This window comes from Scylla paramamosain, chromosome 19 (genome assembly GCF_035594125.1).
Source record: "Scylla paramamosain isolate STU-SP2022 chromosome 19, ASM3559412v1, whole genome shotgun sequence".
Classification (NCBI taxonomy): domain Eukaryota; kingdom Metazoa; phylum Arthropoda; class Malacostraca; order Decapoda; family Portunidae; genus Scylla; species Scylla paramamosain.
The window spans coordinates 16,488,567-16,506,141 of record NC_087169.1 but is presented as its reverse complement, the minus strand read 5'-3'; the positions used below and the strand labels follow the sequence as shown (position 1 = coordinate 16,506,141).

At 45.2% G+C, this 17,575-nt stretch overlaps 1 protein-coding gene across 2 annotated transcripts in view; it reads right to left on the bottom strand.

Moving 5' to 3' along the window:
* Positions 1-17,495, bottom strand: part of LOC135109753 (uncharacterized) — a 28,106-nt gene extending 10,611 nt beyond the window's left edge. Inside the window, exons 1-2 of one of the 2 annotated variants that reach the window (XM_064021356.1) lie at positions 16,995-17,495; positions 9,793-10,451 (exon numbers count right to left, since the gene is read on the bottom strand). In XM_064021356.1, the coding sequence (XP_063877426.1) occupies positions 9,793-10,446 (654 nt within the window). In that variant the 5' untranslated portion in view covers positions 10,447-10,451; positions 16,995-17,495. Of the gene's footprint in view, positions 1-9,792; positions 10,455-16,994 lie in introns of both variants that reach the window. The other variant, XM_064021355.1, reaches the window with a different exon arrangement.
* Positions 17,496-17,575: the final 80 nt, after the last annotated feature.

Sequence of the window (17,575 nt, the reverse complement as noted above, 5' to 3'; positions counted from 1 at the left end):
ACACGTGACCTCAAAAATGCCCCACCAACATCCTGTGTGACCTAATCTGACCTCACCTGACCTCGTGACTTCAACTGACCTTTTGAACGTGGTGATTTGTATGTGCGTGGCCTCAATGACCTTGTTTCAGTCTTATTGTGGGTCGTGGCTCATTAGGAAGATGGTTTTAGGTGTGTATGTATGTATGTATGTATGTATGTATGTATGTATGTATGTGGCTTTTGTATGTGCGTTGGTCCATAGAATGATTATAAGTGGTTCTGGTAGTGTGTATGGTTGTTCTTAGTCTGGTTCTTAGAATAAATATGATTGGTTCTGTTAGTGTTTGTATGGTTCTTGTTAGTGTTTTGGTTCATAGGGCATCCTGAGACTGGTTCTTGACATAGGTTTGGTTATTAGTGTAAATAAAACTGACTCTATTACACTCTATTAAGGTTGGTTCTAATACGCTCACAATTCTAGGCAGTGTTTTAGTTCATAGTATACATGAAACTGGTTCTAACGTATTTAAAATTCATTGCGGTTCATAGCATAAACAAAACGGGTTCTGGTACATATAACGAACCGTAAAACTGGTTCTAATATACTTATGGTTATTTGCGGCATCTGCTTCATAACTTAAGACTGGTTCTCACACACAATAATCTTAGCAGTCAAAAAGGTGTGGTTCGCATGGTTCAGAGTGCTGTACCGCATAACAGGTTCACTCAACAGTCACGGTTCACCCTGGTATAGGACCGGACGGCGTTAGGGAGGTAATTATCCACTTCCTTCATTCCTTCCTTCCTTCCTTCCTTCCGCTTGCCTCAATGAACACTTTCACCCCTGCCTCACTCACCGCAACACTGCCCCAACCTTCCCACAGCAGGACACTGACTCTATATTGCACTGTGGCTCTCCCCTCCTACTCAGAAAAGAAGGCCAACATTTTGAAACACTTCGATGTCTCACCACGACTATTTTCAAAGGCCACTGAGATGATTAGCCGGGTTCTCAAGAGTGTTTCTTCTGTTCATAATGTGGAAATCTTGTTAACCTGTCACTGGAACCGTAAAAACACCCTTAAAAACCCGTGTAAGTTATTCAAAAGGCCGTATTTTGAAACGCTTCGCTTTCTCACCATTATTTTTAAAGGCCACAGAGATTATCAGATGGGTTCTCAAGAGTGCTTCTCCTGTTAATAATGAAGATGAGGAGGAGGAGGAGGAGGAGGAGGAGGAGGACGAAAACACCTGTAGAAAAGAAAGGAGAGAAGAACGGAGAAACACCTGTGGAAGAGAATGATGATGATGAGGAGCACACCTGTTGAAGAAGGAAAGGAAGGAAGAAAGGAGGAGGAGGAGGAGGAGGAGGAGGAGGAGGAGGAGGAGGAGGAGGAGGTAAATGGTCACTTTCCATACAAGAAGCAAGTGGGGCGGAAACACAGCTCTCCATTCTTCCCTTTGTCCTTTAGCCAACCCCTCCCATGCCCCAATACCCTCCCCTCCCCTCCCCTCCTGTACCCAGCGTCCCAGTTCCCGTCACCAGTTCGAGAGCCGTCACCACCACCACCACCACCACCGTCACAGGAAGCAAGGTGGAAGAGTCTCTAGTCTCTCGGTCGCTCCTTACCTGGGCCCATATTTTGAAACGCTTTGCTCTCTCTCTCTCGCCGTAACTATTTTCAAAGGCCACAGGGATGATGAGCAAGGTCCTTAAGAGTGTTTTTTCTATTAATAATGTAAAAATCTTGTTCACCTGTCATTAGAACGGTAAAAACAACCTTCAAAACCCGTGTCACTTGTTAAAAAGGCCGGTATTCTGAAGCGCTTTGCTCTCTCACCACGACTATTTTCCAAGGCCACATAGGTAATTAGCCATGTTGTCAAGAGTGTTTCTCCTAATAATAATGAAGAAATCTTGTTAATTTGTCACTAGAGCCATAAACACATCCTTAAAAACCCCAGTGTCACTTCACCACGAGTATTTTCAAAGGCCAGAGATGATTAGAATTCACCACGACTATTTTCCAAGGCCAAAAAGATGATTAGCCGCATTCTTAAGAGTGTTTCTCCTATTAATAATGCAGAAATCTTGTTAATCTGTCACAAGAACCATAAAAATCATTCTTAAAAACCCGTATCACTTCATCACGAGTATTTTCGAAGCCCAGAGATGATTAGACGGTTTCTTGTGTGTGTTTATCCTTTTGGTAATGTAAAAATCTCGTTAATCTGTCATTAGAACCGCAAAAAAACACTTAAAATCGCATAAAACTTCAACTAGAGCCTTTTAAATGTAGTGGAGGTGCGGCCCAGAAGTGTTTCAGAATACGGTACTTCTTCTCTCGCTCAGTGTTACAGATCGGAAAAAGCGAGTGGGGTAAAGAAAACGAGCTTCTGTGCCCCGTAAGAGTGAGGGAGTGTTAGGTCGGTTAGGTCCCGCCCCAGTTTGCGTTCCCTGCCCCGCCCCGCCAAGGTGTGTACTGGGGTTACCTGAGTTCACGGGGCGAGGCGTGGTGTAGCATGATCGTGGGAAGGTGTGTGTGTGTGTGTGTGTGTGTGTGTGTGGGTAGGTGGGTGGGTGTTATGTTAGTTATTCACTTTTTTTCTTGTTTCTTCTACCTCTACTTCTTTTTCTTCCTCTTCCTCTTGTTCCTGTGTGTGTGTGTGTGTGTGTGTGTGTGTGTGTGTGTGTGTGTGTGTGTGTTTCGAATCATATGTTATCTTATTCATATGTTTTTTTCTTTTTTTCTTTTTTTTTCTCTTACTGTTACTCTTCTTCCTCTTATTATTCTTCTTCCTCCTCCTCTTCCTCCTCTTCCTCCTGTGTGTCTGTGTGTGTGTGTGTGTGTGTGTGTGTGTGTGTGTGTGTGTGTGTGTGTGTGTGTGTGTGTGTGTGTGTGTGTGTGTGTGTGTGTGTGTGTGTGTGTGTGTGTGTGTGCCACGAGAACCGTTGGGCCGTTGAGGGTAGGGAGGAAGGAGAAGGAAAAGGAAAAGGACAGCGAGAGGAATGCTGGAGTACCGCGGGAAGAAACGGTAGCGGCAGTAGAGGAGCGGGAAGAACGAGAATAGCAGAAGGAAATAGAAGAACGTGAAGAGTAGACACAAGAACAAACTGGACATAAGAGATGGGAAAACACAACTGAAGGAAGTGAAGCAACGGGAAGAACTGAAGGGAAGGAAACAGAGGAGCGGGAAGACCAGATCCAAAAAGTAAAGAAACAACAGACGGGAAGGAATAAGTGAGGGAAAAAACACCGGAAAAAAGGTGAAGAATTGAAGGAAACAGATGAACGGGGAAAAAAAAAAAAAAACAGAAGCAAAAGACGAGAAGACACAAGGGAAGAAGAACGAGAAGATAGGAACCAAAAAAAGAAAGAAAAAAATATATGTAATAGTTTGCCTTACAATAGGAAAGGAAAACATACATGTCAGGTGTGCTGCAGGTGTGTGATGGGCGCCAGGTGTGTGTGGGGTGATTAGTGGCAGGTGCGTCCCCCAAACCCTCCACCACGCCCACGCCCACCAACTGACGCCCACAGGTGCCGCAGTGGCTAGTGTATATTACTACTATTTGACCTTCGCTGCACGCACACACGCACACACACACACACACACACACACACACACACACACACACACACACACACACACACACACACACGCACACACACACACACACACACACACGTAGATAGATAGAGAGATAGTTTATTGATCCTAAGTACTGTATATAGAAACACACACACACACACACACACACACACACACACACACACACACACACACACACACACACACACACACACACACATATAAGTAGATAGATAGACAGATAGTTTATTGACCCTAAGTACTGTATATAGAAACACACACACACACACACACACACACACACACACACACACACACACACACACACATGCGGTCAGTGGTGGTGGAAAGAAAGAAAAGAAAAGGAAGAAGGGAAAGAAAGGGGGTTTCTGAAGGAGAGAGGGAAGAAAGAAGAAGGAATCTGGAGAAGGAAGAGAGAGAGAGAGAGAGAAAGAGAAAGAGAGAGTGAGGGAGGGAGAGAGAGGAGAGGTTTAAGGGGAGAAGACTGCTAAGGAGAGGACCACACCAGCAGCAGGTAACTGAAACCCCTAACGAGATTACCTGCTTGAGTGGACGCTTTGTAATACCGGTAGGAGAAAAGGACAAAAAAGTGAGAAGGCTTTCCCCCCACCCACCTCCTCCTCCTTCACTATAATATCTGAAGAAGAAAAAAAAAAAAAAAAGAGAAAATAATGAAGAGATATTTATTAAAAGTGAAAGACCTGCCTAAGTGAATACAAGGCAAGGACAAAAAAGAAAGAAGGCACTCCCCCCACCCACCCACCTCCTCCTTCACTGTAATACCTGAAAAAAAAAAGACTCAAAATACCGCAGATAAAATTAAGTACCTTGAAAGTTATTAATGAAATGAATATAAGGACAAGAGGCAAGGATAAAAAAATAAGAAGGCTTTCTCCCCACCCACCTACTCCATCCCTCACTATAATACCTGAAGAAAGACTCAAAATAAGGCAAATAAAATTAAATACCTTGAAAATTTTTAATGAAGTGGTATTTATTGCAAGTGAAGTAAAGCGGGGAATAAGAAAGAGATGAGGGAAAGTGGAAGAGGATGTAAAGAGAGGAAGAAAGAAATTAAGGAGAGAGTTGAGAAAAGAATAGGAAATACTGGAGAATGGAAAAGAAGAATAAAAGAGACGAAAGTAAAAGAAAATTGATGAAGAGAGAGAAAGCAAAGAATAGAGGAGAAAGTAGAGAAGGAAACAGAGAATAGATGGAAGACTGGGGAAAGAAAAATAATGGAAAGACGATAAGGATAAGTAGAAAAAAGAATAAAGGAGGAAGGAAAGAGAGAGAGAGAGAGAGAGAGAGAGAGAGAGAGAGAGAGAGAGAGAGAGAGAGAGAGAGAGAGAGAGAAAGGAATAGGGGATAGATGGCACAGTGGAGAAAGGAAGTGGGGAGGGGGAGGGAAGGACAAAGGTGCGAGGCAGGGCAGCGTCACCCATCACAGGCAACCCAGGTAACACAACACCACAGGTAAGGGGACCGCGCCAAGGACCCCACAGGTAATAAAAATATGGTAGTAGTAGTAGTAGTAGTAGTAGTAGTAGTAGTAGTAGTAGTAGTAGTGGTGGTGGTGGTGGTGGTGGTAGTTACTTCCGAACTGTACCCAGCCATCCACACACACACACACACACACACACACACACACACACACACACACACACACACACACACACACACACACACACACACACACACACACACACACACACGCAAAGGAAAAGATAGACAAATAAATATAAAATAAATATTTACAGATTCAGATTCAGAGAGAGAGAGAGAGAGAGAGAGAGAGAGAGAGAGAGAGAGAGAGAGAGAGAGAGAGAGAGAGAGAGAGAGAGAGAGAGAGAGTGGCTAGGCTGACCAACGGGTTCTTTGACTACTATAACACTTGAATGAGACCATGAGAGAGACCGCGAGGGAGACCACAGGAGGGACCAGCAGACCAACACCACGAGGCTGCCCCAAACTATCAAGAGGCGAGAGTGAAGCAAATCAACTCCATCACCTTTCCGCCTCATTGAGTAAATAGACGAGCTGAATACATAGACGAAATAAATAAATGAATGAATGAATAAACAAAAGAAAATGGTAGGTTTTTCTTTGCGTGGGTAACAAGCCTAAATGTAAACAGATGGATAGATAAGTAGACAGATAGACAAACAGATATACAGATAGATAGATAGATAAATAAATGCATGAATACATACGTCAATAAATAATTAAGTGGGTAGATGAAAAGATAGATAAATAGATAGATAGATTGATAGATAGACAGACAGATACATGGATAGATAGATGGACAAATAGATAGATAAACAAATAGATAAACAAATAAATACCTATGGAAAGCAAGCCATCACAATATGTGTACAAATATATCAATTCAGCTTCCTTCCCTAAGTGATGGACGAGAGAAAATAAACAGACCAAGTACATAAAAAAAAAAAAATACTAACGATACAAAATAATGACAAATAAAAAAAAAAACGTAGAATTTCAGGTCCTGGTCTGAGGGAATTTAATAGTGAAACTGCTCATGAAACTCGTCTTAATTTAGGTTAGGAAAGTGAAAAAGGAGGAGGATGAGGAGGAGGAGGAGGAGGAAGGACGGAAGGCACAAGGGAGCAGGCAAGGAGGAAGGGAGGAGGAGGGGGAAGGAGAGAGCCACAGAAAGAAAGGGGAAAGGAAGGGAATGATAGGAAAGGAAATGAAAAAAAAGAAAGCTGTTTGGAATAGGGAGATAAGGAGAAGAATGGAAGAAGAAGGAGAACTGTAAGGAAATGAAGAGAAAGAAAGAGTAGATAAGGAAGGAAAAGAGAAATGTATAGAAGGAAAGAGGAAGAAAAGAAGGAAGGGGAAGGAAGAGGGGAGGAAAGGGAGGGAGGAGAAGGAGAGGCACTGTGAAGGGTGAAGAAAGAAAGGGAGACAGAGAGAGGGGAAGGCACTAAATGGGAGAGAGAAAAAAAAGAGAAAGAAAAACATGAAATAGTGAGAATGAGAGAGGAGGAAACAAGATTCACTTTAAAGATAAGAAATGACAGAAAAAATGGAAGAAAGAGAATGAGAGAGAAAGAGAGAATTGGAGAGAAAGGGAGAAAAGAAGGAAATGAGACAGACACATTGCCGGACAGCGTGACGCCCCCCCCCCCCCACCCTCCATTCTCCCTCCACCTTTCCCTTCACCTCCCTTTCCCCATTGTCACGCCCCCCCACTCCCTTCCCTCCCCCCTCCGCGCATTCACGCACGCACGCCCATCCTGACTCACCCCCAATTTAACTCGTCGACGGACCGCGGCCTTCTCCTCCTCCCCCTCCTCCTCCTCCTCCTCCTCCTCCTCCTCTCCCTTCATTGCCTCACTGTTTCCTACTCTGTTCCACTTCTATCCACTTCCATGGCCCTCCTCCACCCTTCCACCTCTCATTCACTCTATCCTACATCATTCTTCCACTTTTTATCCACTCCTGTATTTGTTTCTATCTTCATCTTCTTATATTTTCTGCATCTGTTCATCTTTTTTTTCTCTCCGCCTTCTCTCCTATTCGCTAATCTTATTGTATCTACTTATCTTTCTTTCTCTCCACTCTTCTTTCCCTCCACTTAATTTTCCTCTCCCACTCTTTCTCTCTCCCCATCTTCTCTCCCATGCTCTAATCTCATTCTATCTATTCTTATGTTCTTTCTCTCCCCACACTTTTCTTTCCTCCACTTTCCTCTCTTCCTCCCTCCCTCCACCTCTACCCCCACCCTGCACCTTCCATTTACCCTCTCCTCCTCTCCCTGATTCTCACCTCCATCTTCCACCCTTCACCCTCCACTTACTGAACACTCCCTCCCCCCCCCTTCACCCCCTCTCTCTCCCTCCACCCTTCACCATCACGCCCTAATTACCATTCCATGCAGGGTGGTCGGGTCCTGCTCTCGTCTACCTGTCCACCTGGTGAGCGCCGCGTCCCCAGGCCAGGTGGCGGTCACAAGTCGCCACGCCCTTCGCCCCCACCCCACCCATACGCCCTCCACCCCCTCGCTCCCTCCCAGACGCTGCCGCAGGCCCTGGTGGCGCAGCAGACAGCTATTACCGGGTCTGGCCGCCACGTGCACCGCTTCACTGCAATGACAGCTGCCGTGCGCGCTAACTGGACACGAGGCAGAAGCGTATGTATTTCCTAATGCAAGAGTTGGTCTGTGTTCTCAGTCTGTCGTGCGGTGAACTTTTGGACTCCCTGCCTGCTTCTGTATTTCCTCTTACTAGAGTTTTTCTCTTTTTTTTTTTATCTTTTCTCACCTTCCTAATACAAGAGTTGACTATTGTACTTAGTCTGTCATTCCCTTCACTGGTAAACTCTGGAACTCCCTGCCTGCTTTTGTATTTCCTCCTACTAAGGTTGTCTGGTTTCTTTCATCCCTATTCTGTCTACCTCCCTAATGAAAGACTTAATCAGTGTTCTAAATCTTTCGTTTTACCGATAAACTCTGGAACGACTAGCCCGTCTCTGTGTTTCCTCCAACATTCATGATGATAATGATGACTTCGATAATAACCATTTTTCGTCTATCTTTTCATCTTGGCCAAAACATTCACGAATACAATAAAGCTGTCTCCTCCTCCTCCACCACTTCCTTCACCACCACCTCCTCTCCTTCCACCTCCTCCTCTGGGTCATGGAGGCCTCACCACAAAAATCCTGACACACACACACACACACACACACACACACACACACACACACACACACAGACGTGCCCAGGGCGGCTTCTCCCTCCCCCCATTCTCCGTGACCTCGAGTGAGTGGTTTATTGACCTTCAAAGTTGAAAGGTCAGCGAGGACCGGAAGTGTGACAGCTGGAGATGGTGGCACGTATGATTTTTTTTCCTCCTCCTCCTCCTCCTCCTCTTCTTCCTCTTCTGCCTCTTCCTCTTCTTCCATTAGTAATCTGTCTGGAGTAGTTACAAACAGCCTAGTAAGGACCTCTGTTGCAGTTTGTCTTCCTTTGTATTCCCTCTCCTTTTTCTTCTTCTCCTTCTCTAATTTGCTATCCCGTCTCTTCCTCTAATAGTTAGTGTGAGATGGTTATGTAGACAGCCTAGTAAGGACCTCTGTTGCTGTTTGTCCTTTGTATTTCTCCTCCTCCTCCTCCTCCTCCTCCTCCTCCTCCTCCTGTCTCTTATGTTGTGTTATTGTCTCTTCAACTATTACTGTTCGTTCCCAAGCAGTCATGCAAGAGCCTGAAGGTCTGCTGCTGTTTGGTTATCTTGTGTGATTTTGTCTAGTCCTACTCAAAGATGCGAGGAGGATGAGTGTGTGGGAGTGATGAGGATGAATGAGGCGTGAGGACAAATGTACGTACTCATGGTGGGGAAATGAGAGTATGTTTGTCTCAGCTTCATGGATAGAATACATACATACATACACACACACACACACACACACACACACACACACACATCAAGGTTGCCATGTATAATGTATTGTGTATAGTCTTACCACACCCTGCAGACACGTCACTTATCCTTCCCTCACTATCCTTCATCACCCCTATCCGTGAATCACCACCATTATCATCATCACCACCACCACCACCACCACCACCACCACCCCAAGAGCGTCACGCCACAACGCAACCGGACAAGGAAGTGGAAATGTCTCACGCACATTCACTGCAACACACACCCACACCCACGCCCACCCACACCCGCCCACCCGCTCCCTCCAGTCCATCCAGCCGCATATTCTGGAAGTGTGTGGTTAAGTAAATGCATAGGGTAGAGTGAGGACCCGAGGGCGATTGAACAGATGGGCTACAGTTTACAGTTTACAGTGTGGCGGGGCTGTAGAGGTATTGGGGTGGGTTCTGAAGTGGTCGTATGCAGTTTACAGGGAGTGGTGGGAAGAGGTCTTACAGTTTACAGTTTATAGTGTGGTGGTGTTGTAAGGGTACTGAGGGTTTCGAAGTGATCGTATACAGTCTACAGTTTACAAGGAGTGGTGGGGGTACAGAAGTACTAAGGAGAATTCTGAAGTGGTGGTACAGTTTATAGGGAGTGGTGAAGTCTAGAGGCACATACTAAGAGTGCAGCAGTGGAGGCACGTACAGGTTACAGGGAGTGGAGATTCGTGAGTGGCGTCGACCCCTCACTGTAGGAAAACGGCGAGAGGAAAAGAAGGAGTGGCGGAGTGAAGAGGCACTCACCGAGGCGGGCTCCGAGGTGGATGAGTTAGATCCCGAGGAGGCGTTGGTGCCGCTGGAGTTGGAGGAAGTGTTGGAGGACCAGCTCCTGGAGGAGGTCCTGCCGCTGTGGGCCGAGAAGAAGCTGTCAGCGGAGTTGAGGCTCAGAGTCTCTGGGGAGAGCAGCACCCCGTCCTTGGTGACCTCGATGATCTTGGCGTGACCTCGCACCCCAGGCAGCCGCAGCAGACTCTTGAGGCTCGGCATGTCGCCCTTAAGGTACTGCATGCCGCTCTCGCACCCCCGCGCCACCTCCTCCCTCCTAAGAGCCGCCACGTTGGTCATGCTGGAGCTGGCGGGCGGCCCTGAGTCTGGCGAGGCGGGCTGTCCCTCGCTGCGTACTGACCTGAAGGAGAGGGCGTCAGGGGCGCGGCGGGAGCTGAAGGACAGGCCGCGGCGCACACTGGCCTGCGACACCCCTGACCACGTCCCCACCTGGTAGCCTGCCGCCTTCTCAGCCTGCGCGAAGGACGCAGGCACCACCAGGCTGTCGCAGTCCACGCCGCGCTCACTGTACGAGTCCCGTAGGTTGAGGTGGTCCTCTGCGGGAGCGTCCTCGTCCGGGGTGGTGCGGGGCTGGCCGGGAGAGGACCTCAGGGGGCTGGCGTGCTTCAGCATAGCGACTTCTGAAGGAGAAGCAGACGGAGGGGGTTAATGTATGGGCTTTCTTTGTGTGTGTGTGTGTGTGTGTGTGTGTGTGTGTGTGTGTGTGTGTGTGTGTGTGTGTGTGTGTGTGTGTGTGTGTGTGTGTGTGTGTGTGTGTGTGTGTGTGTGTGTGTGTGTGTGTGTGTGTGTGTGTGTGTGTGTGTGTGTGTGTGTGTGTGTGTGTGTGTGTGTGTGTGTGTGTGTGTGTGTGTGTGTCCTCCCATATAAGAACATAAGAACATAAGGGAAGCTGCAACAAGCCATCATGCCTACACGTGGCAGTCCCTGAATGACACACACTTCCACCTAGCATCCCCACCAGTAAATATGTCCAATCTGTTATATCCCCTTCTCTTAGAATTCTTAGCCCTACACAGCGGACACAACCACCACCACCACCACCAACAGCAACAACACCAGGGCGGCGTTCCCATCCCTTCCCCAGCACATCCATGCCTCGAGGGCGCGCCGATCATTAAAACTTCAAGCAGAAATATACACCAAGCGCTCTGTGCCAAATGAAGGCGTCACCTAACCGGTCTTGTGCCCCCGGGAACGCCAAACCAAGAGGAGGAGGAGGAAGAGGAGAAGGAGGAGGAGGGGTAGGGGGAGGAGGAAGAAGAAGAGGAGGAGGAGGTGGTGATGGGAGCGCTCTCTCAACTCATAAGGGAAAGCTAGTAGTGTTTTTTCGTCTTTTTTTTTATGTGTGTGTGTGTGTGTGTGTGTGTGTGTGTGTTTACTCTCTCTCCCCTCATAACAAGGTCAAATACAAACGGAGGGAAGGCACAGGGAGGGTGAGAGAAAATAGAAAACAAAGCATTTCACTAATCTCTCTTCGCATCCCTTGTAAGTACATTCATTCCCTTGTCCTCTCTAGTACTGGCCTCAGCCTATCTCCACGTCTCTAGAACCTCCCACTCCCAGCACTAGGCTTGTCAGGGTACTATGTATAAGGGAACTACAGTTTTTGGGCTCTAGATTGATTAAGTACAAAATTGCGAGGGTTCTTGAAAGGGAGGATTAAAGAAAAACACTCCTTATCCTCCTATTATTCTTCTTCCCACCTCTTCTCCTCCTCCTCCTCCTCTTATACACTAACAATACTCCTACATGCAAAACAAAAGCAATGGTCATTCACTTCATGCAAAGGAGGGAAGGGAGGACTAAAGAAAGAGGACATTTCTTCTCTTCTTATTCTTCCTACTTCTCCTCCTGTTCATTCTCATCCTATTCCTTTTCCACACTACCAACAATACTCATACACACACACCAAAAAAAAAAAAAAAAAATACAATTACTTATTCAATACAAAAACTACACAAATTTCATAGGATTCACTTCTCCTATTCCTTTTACCATTCTTCATCCTATCCCTCCCTCCTCAGACTGTTCCTCCTCCTCTTCCTCTCGACACCAGCATACAAAATGCATACAAAACAAAAACAACGCACTTACTCACTCACTCCATACAAAAAACATCAGGAATTTCACAGCATTGCAAAAAGTTTCAACCTCCTCCCTCGCTCCTTCACATCCTTTCCTCGCTTCGGTTTCCATGATAGCTGTGGTCTCGCCCCGCTACCGCCACCACCACCACCGCCACCACCACAGCCACTCTTACTGCCACTAATGCTAAGGTTATGTGTGTTTTTTGGGAATGTTAAGTACGTAGGCACTCTTACTTGCTACTTATGTTGCTTAATTTACTCGTAGGTAGAAAGTGTTCGTGGTTTGGGGAATGTTTGGTGGGAAGACTGACTGATGTGTGAGTGACTGACGGAGTGTAGGGAGTGAGTGAGGGGATAGGTGAATGAGAGAGAGTGAGTGAGTGAGGGATTGTGTGAGGGAGTGAGCTGGAAAATGGGTGAGGGAGGGAATGAGTGAATGAATGAGTGAATGAGTGAGTGAGTGAGTGAATGAGAGCATCTTTTGTCAGTAAGCAGCAGTTGTGGTAGTAACAATTCTTATCTCCCTCCAATAAAAAAAAAAATCACCTACTTTATATTAGATTGTACTTATCACAAAAATCAATCTCAGAAGAAAACAGCAAAAAAAAAAAAGAAAATAAAAATGAAACGAAATAAACAAACTTGCTACAGCTCTTCCTTTATATTCCTTTACCTTGGCGTCACCATACCCCACAACACCACAGAACACCACGGCCTGCCCAGTGCCAAGGGGGCCACACAACACCACACACAGACTGACGGGATGTCACGAAACTCACAGTTAAACACCCCCATCCAATCTCTGAGGTGCCGCAGGGGGAGTCGCGACCTACTCTGTTTACTGTCAACTTCCTCACAGCTTCAGGCGCTTGAGTCGTGCCCGCTGGGTATACCAAGAATGCTCATTCCACACCCCTATGCTCCCCTACACTCCCCCATGCTCCCCTATGCTCCCTACGCTACGCCCCAGACACGCCAGGTGGTCTTCACACACTAACACCCGTGAAAGTTTGGGAATTGCTGCTTTTAATGTATGTGTGTGTGTGTGTGTGTGTGTGTGTGTGTGTGTGTGTGTGTGTGTGTGTGTGTGTAGTAGTAGTAGTAGTAGTAGTAGTAGTAGTAGTAGCAGTAGCAGTAGTAGTAGTAGTAGTAGTAGTAGTAATGATAATAATAATAATAATAATAATAATAATAATAATAATAATAATAATAATAATAATAATAATAATAATAATAATAATAATAATAATAATATCAATAACAATAATAATAAACAATAATAACAATAACAATACGCCAGACACTTGGAACTTCGCATCACTACACACACACACACACACACACACACAGGGAGAGAGCCGACCAGGGTGAGAGGGCTCGCTGGGACTGGCTCTCACGCACACTCACACACACTCACACACTCTGCCTTGTCCAGCGTCCTCAAATCCTCAAGGAAGGACGCGACTTGTCTTGTGGGAACTTAGGGAGGGCCACGAGAACCACCACCACCACTACCCTCCACCACCACCACTAGCTACCACCACCACCACTACCTTCTGCGGTATACGAGACGAGAAGGGCGACCGTGTAGAGTTGAGGTTCAGACCGGTTCAAATATAAGAAGATAAAAGGGAGATAGGCAGGTAAGGGTTCACTAGGGTTCAAAGGCAGGGGAAGGAAGGTTCGATTAGGTTAGGTTAGGTCAGGTTTCCTTAAGTTAAGTTTGGTTTGGTTTGGTCAGGTTTGGTTTAGTTAAGTTCATTAGGGTTCAAAAAACATACGAGGAAGTTACGTTAGGTTTAATTAGATGAGTAAATTTAGGTTGAGTTAAGTTAAGTTACGTTAGAGTAATGTGAGTTAGAATATCACACACACACACACACACACACACACACACACACACACACACACACAATCGGAATGTCCCGAGTTCATTTCCCAGGCCAGGTCAGAAGTCTTTGGGCGGACTTCTTTGCAGTGTAGCTCCTGTTCACCTAGCAGCGATTAGGTACCTGGTGTAAGTCGGGAGTTGTGAGCCGCTGCTAAGAGAGAAGAAACAAACCCCTTGATCATCCCGGGTCTGGTCTACCACGTTGGTCGGCGCCACGTGGCAACCATAGCATAGTGTTAGATACTTCCTTAGGGTTAATGTATACTAAAGATGCAGCATGTATGATGATATGTAAATTAATATGTATCAAGTAGATTTTTCAACAGATATGGCTGCCAATAAATAAACCGAACAGTATTATTATAATTTTCCACACACACACACACACAACACTCACGGCCACACCACAACTAACACTTCTTGCGAACAGATGAGGTGAGTGAGTGAGTGAGCGAGTGAGGGAGTGAGTGAGAGGAGACAAATAAGCCATCTAGTCAATGTACTGTCCAATCTATTTTGTCTCCTTATGTAGCAGGTCTTATTGTTTATTTATGTTGTTTACGTGCAGTATTAGCGAGAAGAGAGGAGGCGGTGGAGGCGTGGGGTGAATTGTAATAGGAGAGAGAGAGAGAGAGAGAGAGAGAGAGAGAGAGACGAGAGACGAGAGACGAGAGAAACAGAGATACACAGAGAGAAAAAACACAGACAGACAAACATAAAGAAACACAAAGAAATAGAGAAACAGAGACAGACAGAGAGACAGACACAGACAAAACAAAGACGAAAAAAGAAAAGAAAACAAGTCTAACCCATTCCATTCACCATAAAAGAAATACAAAATAAAACTATCAACTTCTTACATAAATGAAAATAAATAAATACATAAATAAATAAATATACGAGTATAAATAAATAAAACGACGCCACACCTGTTACCTGTTGGCCCTCACATGGCTGTTGGCAAGGCGAGAAGGGAAGACACCTGCGGACCCCTCACCCAGGTAGGTACAGGTAAGAGAGGGACAGGAAGTGGGAGGAACAAATACAGGAAGGAAAGCAAAGGTAACAGGAGGATGGTGATGGTGGTAGTAGTGGTGGTGGTGGTGGTGGTGGTGGCGGGAGGAAGGCAGGGAGAGAGGGAGCGAAATGAACAAGGAAAAGGAGGAGGGGGAAGGAGGAAGAAAGTAACAGGAAAGGAAAGGAAGATTGAAGCGAGAGAACGAGGAATAAAATGAAATGAAAGGAGGAAGAGAGAGGAGAAGGAAGAGGAAGAAAAAAATAAAGAAAGGAAGAGAAGGAGAAAAAGTAAGGCAAGAAAATTGAGGAGGAAAAGGATTAATGAGTGAGAGAAAGGAAGAAGAGGAAAGGGAAGGGAGAAGCGAGGGACTGATGGAGGAAGAGAGGAAGGAAATGGGAGAGGGAGGGAGGAAGGAAGGGAGGGAGAGGAGAGGAAATCAGAAGAAAAATTGCCAATATTTCCTATAACCATTTTTCTTCTCTTAGATATTATTAACAAAACTTGATATTACTCACTCCACCACCACCACCACCACCACCATCACCACCACCATCATTACCATCATCACCATCATTATCATCATTACCATCACCACTCAAGCAAAATAGAGCCTTGAGGATAATCTAACCGTCCTTCATTCTTCCCTTCCTCCTCCTCCTTCATCCTTCCTCCTTCTCCTGCTCCTCCTCCTCCTTCTCTCAGCTGAAAATGACTAAGATGAATGTGAAGCTTATTATAATTAAAAAGGATGACAGTGTTAAATATTTATAGCTGAAGTGCCTATAGTGAGTCTTGTAGTAGTACTGGTAGTGGTAGTAGTAGTGGTAGTGGTGGCGATGGTGGTGGTGGTGTTGATGATGGTGGTGATGGTGATGGTGTTGATGATGATGGTGGTGGTGGTGATGGTGGTGGTGGTGGTGATGGTGGTGTTGGTGGTGGTGGTTGGTGGATATCATTATTATTATTATTATTATTATTATTATTATTATTATTATTATTATTATTATTATTATTATTATTACTATTATTATTATTATCATCATCATCATCAATAGCAGCAGTTGTAGTAGTAGCACGTCACAAGCTAACGTAACCTAGCACACACACACACACACACACACACACACACACACACACACACACCCTGTTATCAAGTCAATATTAACAGCGAATCTCAAACACCTTCTTGCAATCAGAGAATTACCAAACATTTCAGTCACTGTTTTCAATGACTTAATGGACTTGTCATTTCCACACTGATTGTATCCAGTAATGAATATCGGAAGTGGAGATTTCACTACTACGTTAATGTGTCTAATTATTTAATACAAGAAGGTAGGAGCGAATTTCAAAGCTACATTTCAACGCTCTATGATATTACTGCGAGTAAGAAATATAGAAATTTCAATGTTATTTGAAGTAGATATCTTATTAATGCGTCTAATTTTGGGTACAAGAAGCCGAGAACAAATTTAAGACATGTTAACGCTCTATGACATTACTGAGTGCAGGAACTGTGGAGATTTCAACGTTAAGTTAAGTAGGTATCTTATTATTGCAACGCATGACTGGAGACTGCAAGGTTCTGTTAAGTTAACTACTACATATCCAAAAATGCATGCAAGAACTTGGAGATTTTAACGGTGCATTAAGTATGTATCTAAGACCCTGAATTTAAGTATAGGCTTTTCACTTATTTTTAGCTATTTATAACAGTTTCTCCTTAACGTGTATCTAGTAAAATTATCTGATAAAACACAAGTAAGCTTTAGTAAGCACACTCACTCCCAAGGCTAACATAACATAACACAATCTATACAAATATGAAACACGCATACAGCCATTCGCTCCCACTGACACAAATTAAGTATATCAGTCTGTATACCAAGTAAAATCGTATAATAAAATGGTAATATGTAGACTCGCCATCTTAACCTAACCTAACCTAACCATGCAAATAAGACACACACCTACAATCCTTCACTCCCATTGATACAAACCAAGGATATCAAGCAAAAATATCTGATAAAAGACTAACATACACTCCCACCAACCAAACCTAACCTACCTCATGCAATTAAGACACACGCATGCAATCCTTCGCTCCCATTACCATAACTCAAGTCACACCAGGCACTGAAGCACTGCAGCAGCATACACTCACCAGCATGACAGCTACACCACCTGCTGTGACCATCTTGCGGCGCGTGAGGGGAGCAAATACAGGAATAACGAAAGGAAGAGCAAAAATTGTACTCTTTGTCATTCCACTGTTCATTCCTCTCTTGCAAAACTGATCTTGCGGCGTGGGAGGGAAGTAAACACAAGAATAACCAAATAAAACACAAAAAAAGTGTCTTCTTTGTCACTGTGTCCACTCTTTCGTAAACTCTTAGTGCATCTCACCACACATCCCAGCTCTTTTCACCATGCCATCACCACCACAGTACCACACCTCAGTCACCACGCACACACAAGGTTATGTATGGAAAAAAAACAACTTCTAGTCATAATTAAGCCTTAGACACGTGCACTACTCCCTCGGATCAGCACAAGCGTCCGCCACGGCAGTCACACAAAGGCCCCAGAGGATGTAAGTCAATGCGGCCACGCTGAGAACTACGAGGCAACTGACGCGAGTGTCGGGACTTGGGTGGTTAGGCGCTATACCCCCCCACCTCTTCCTCCGCCCCATCTTCCTCCTCCTCCCCTCCTTCCTCTCCCATCCGAGCGTCCTGTGCCCTC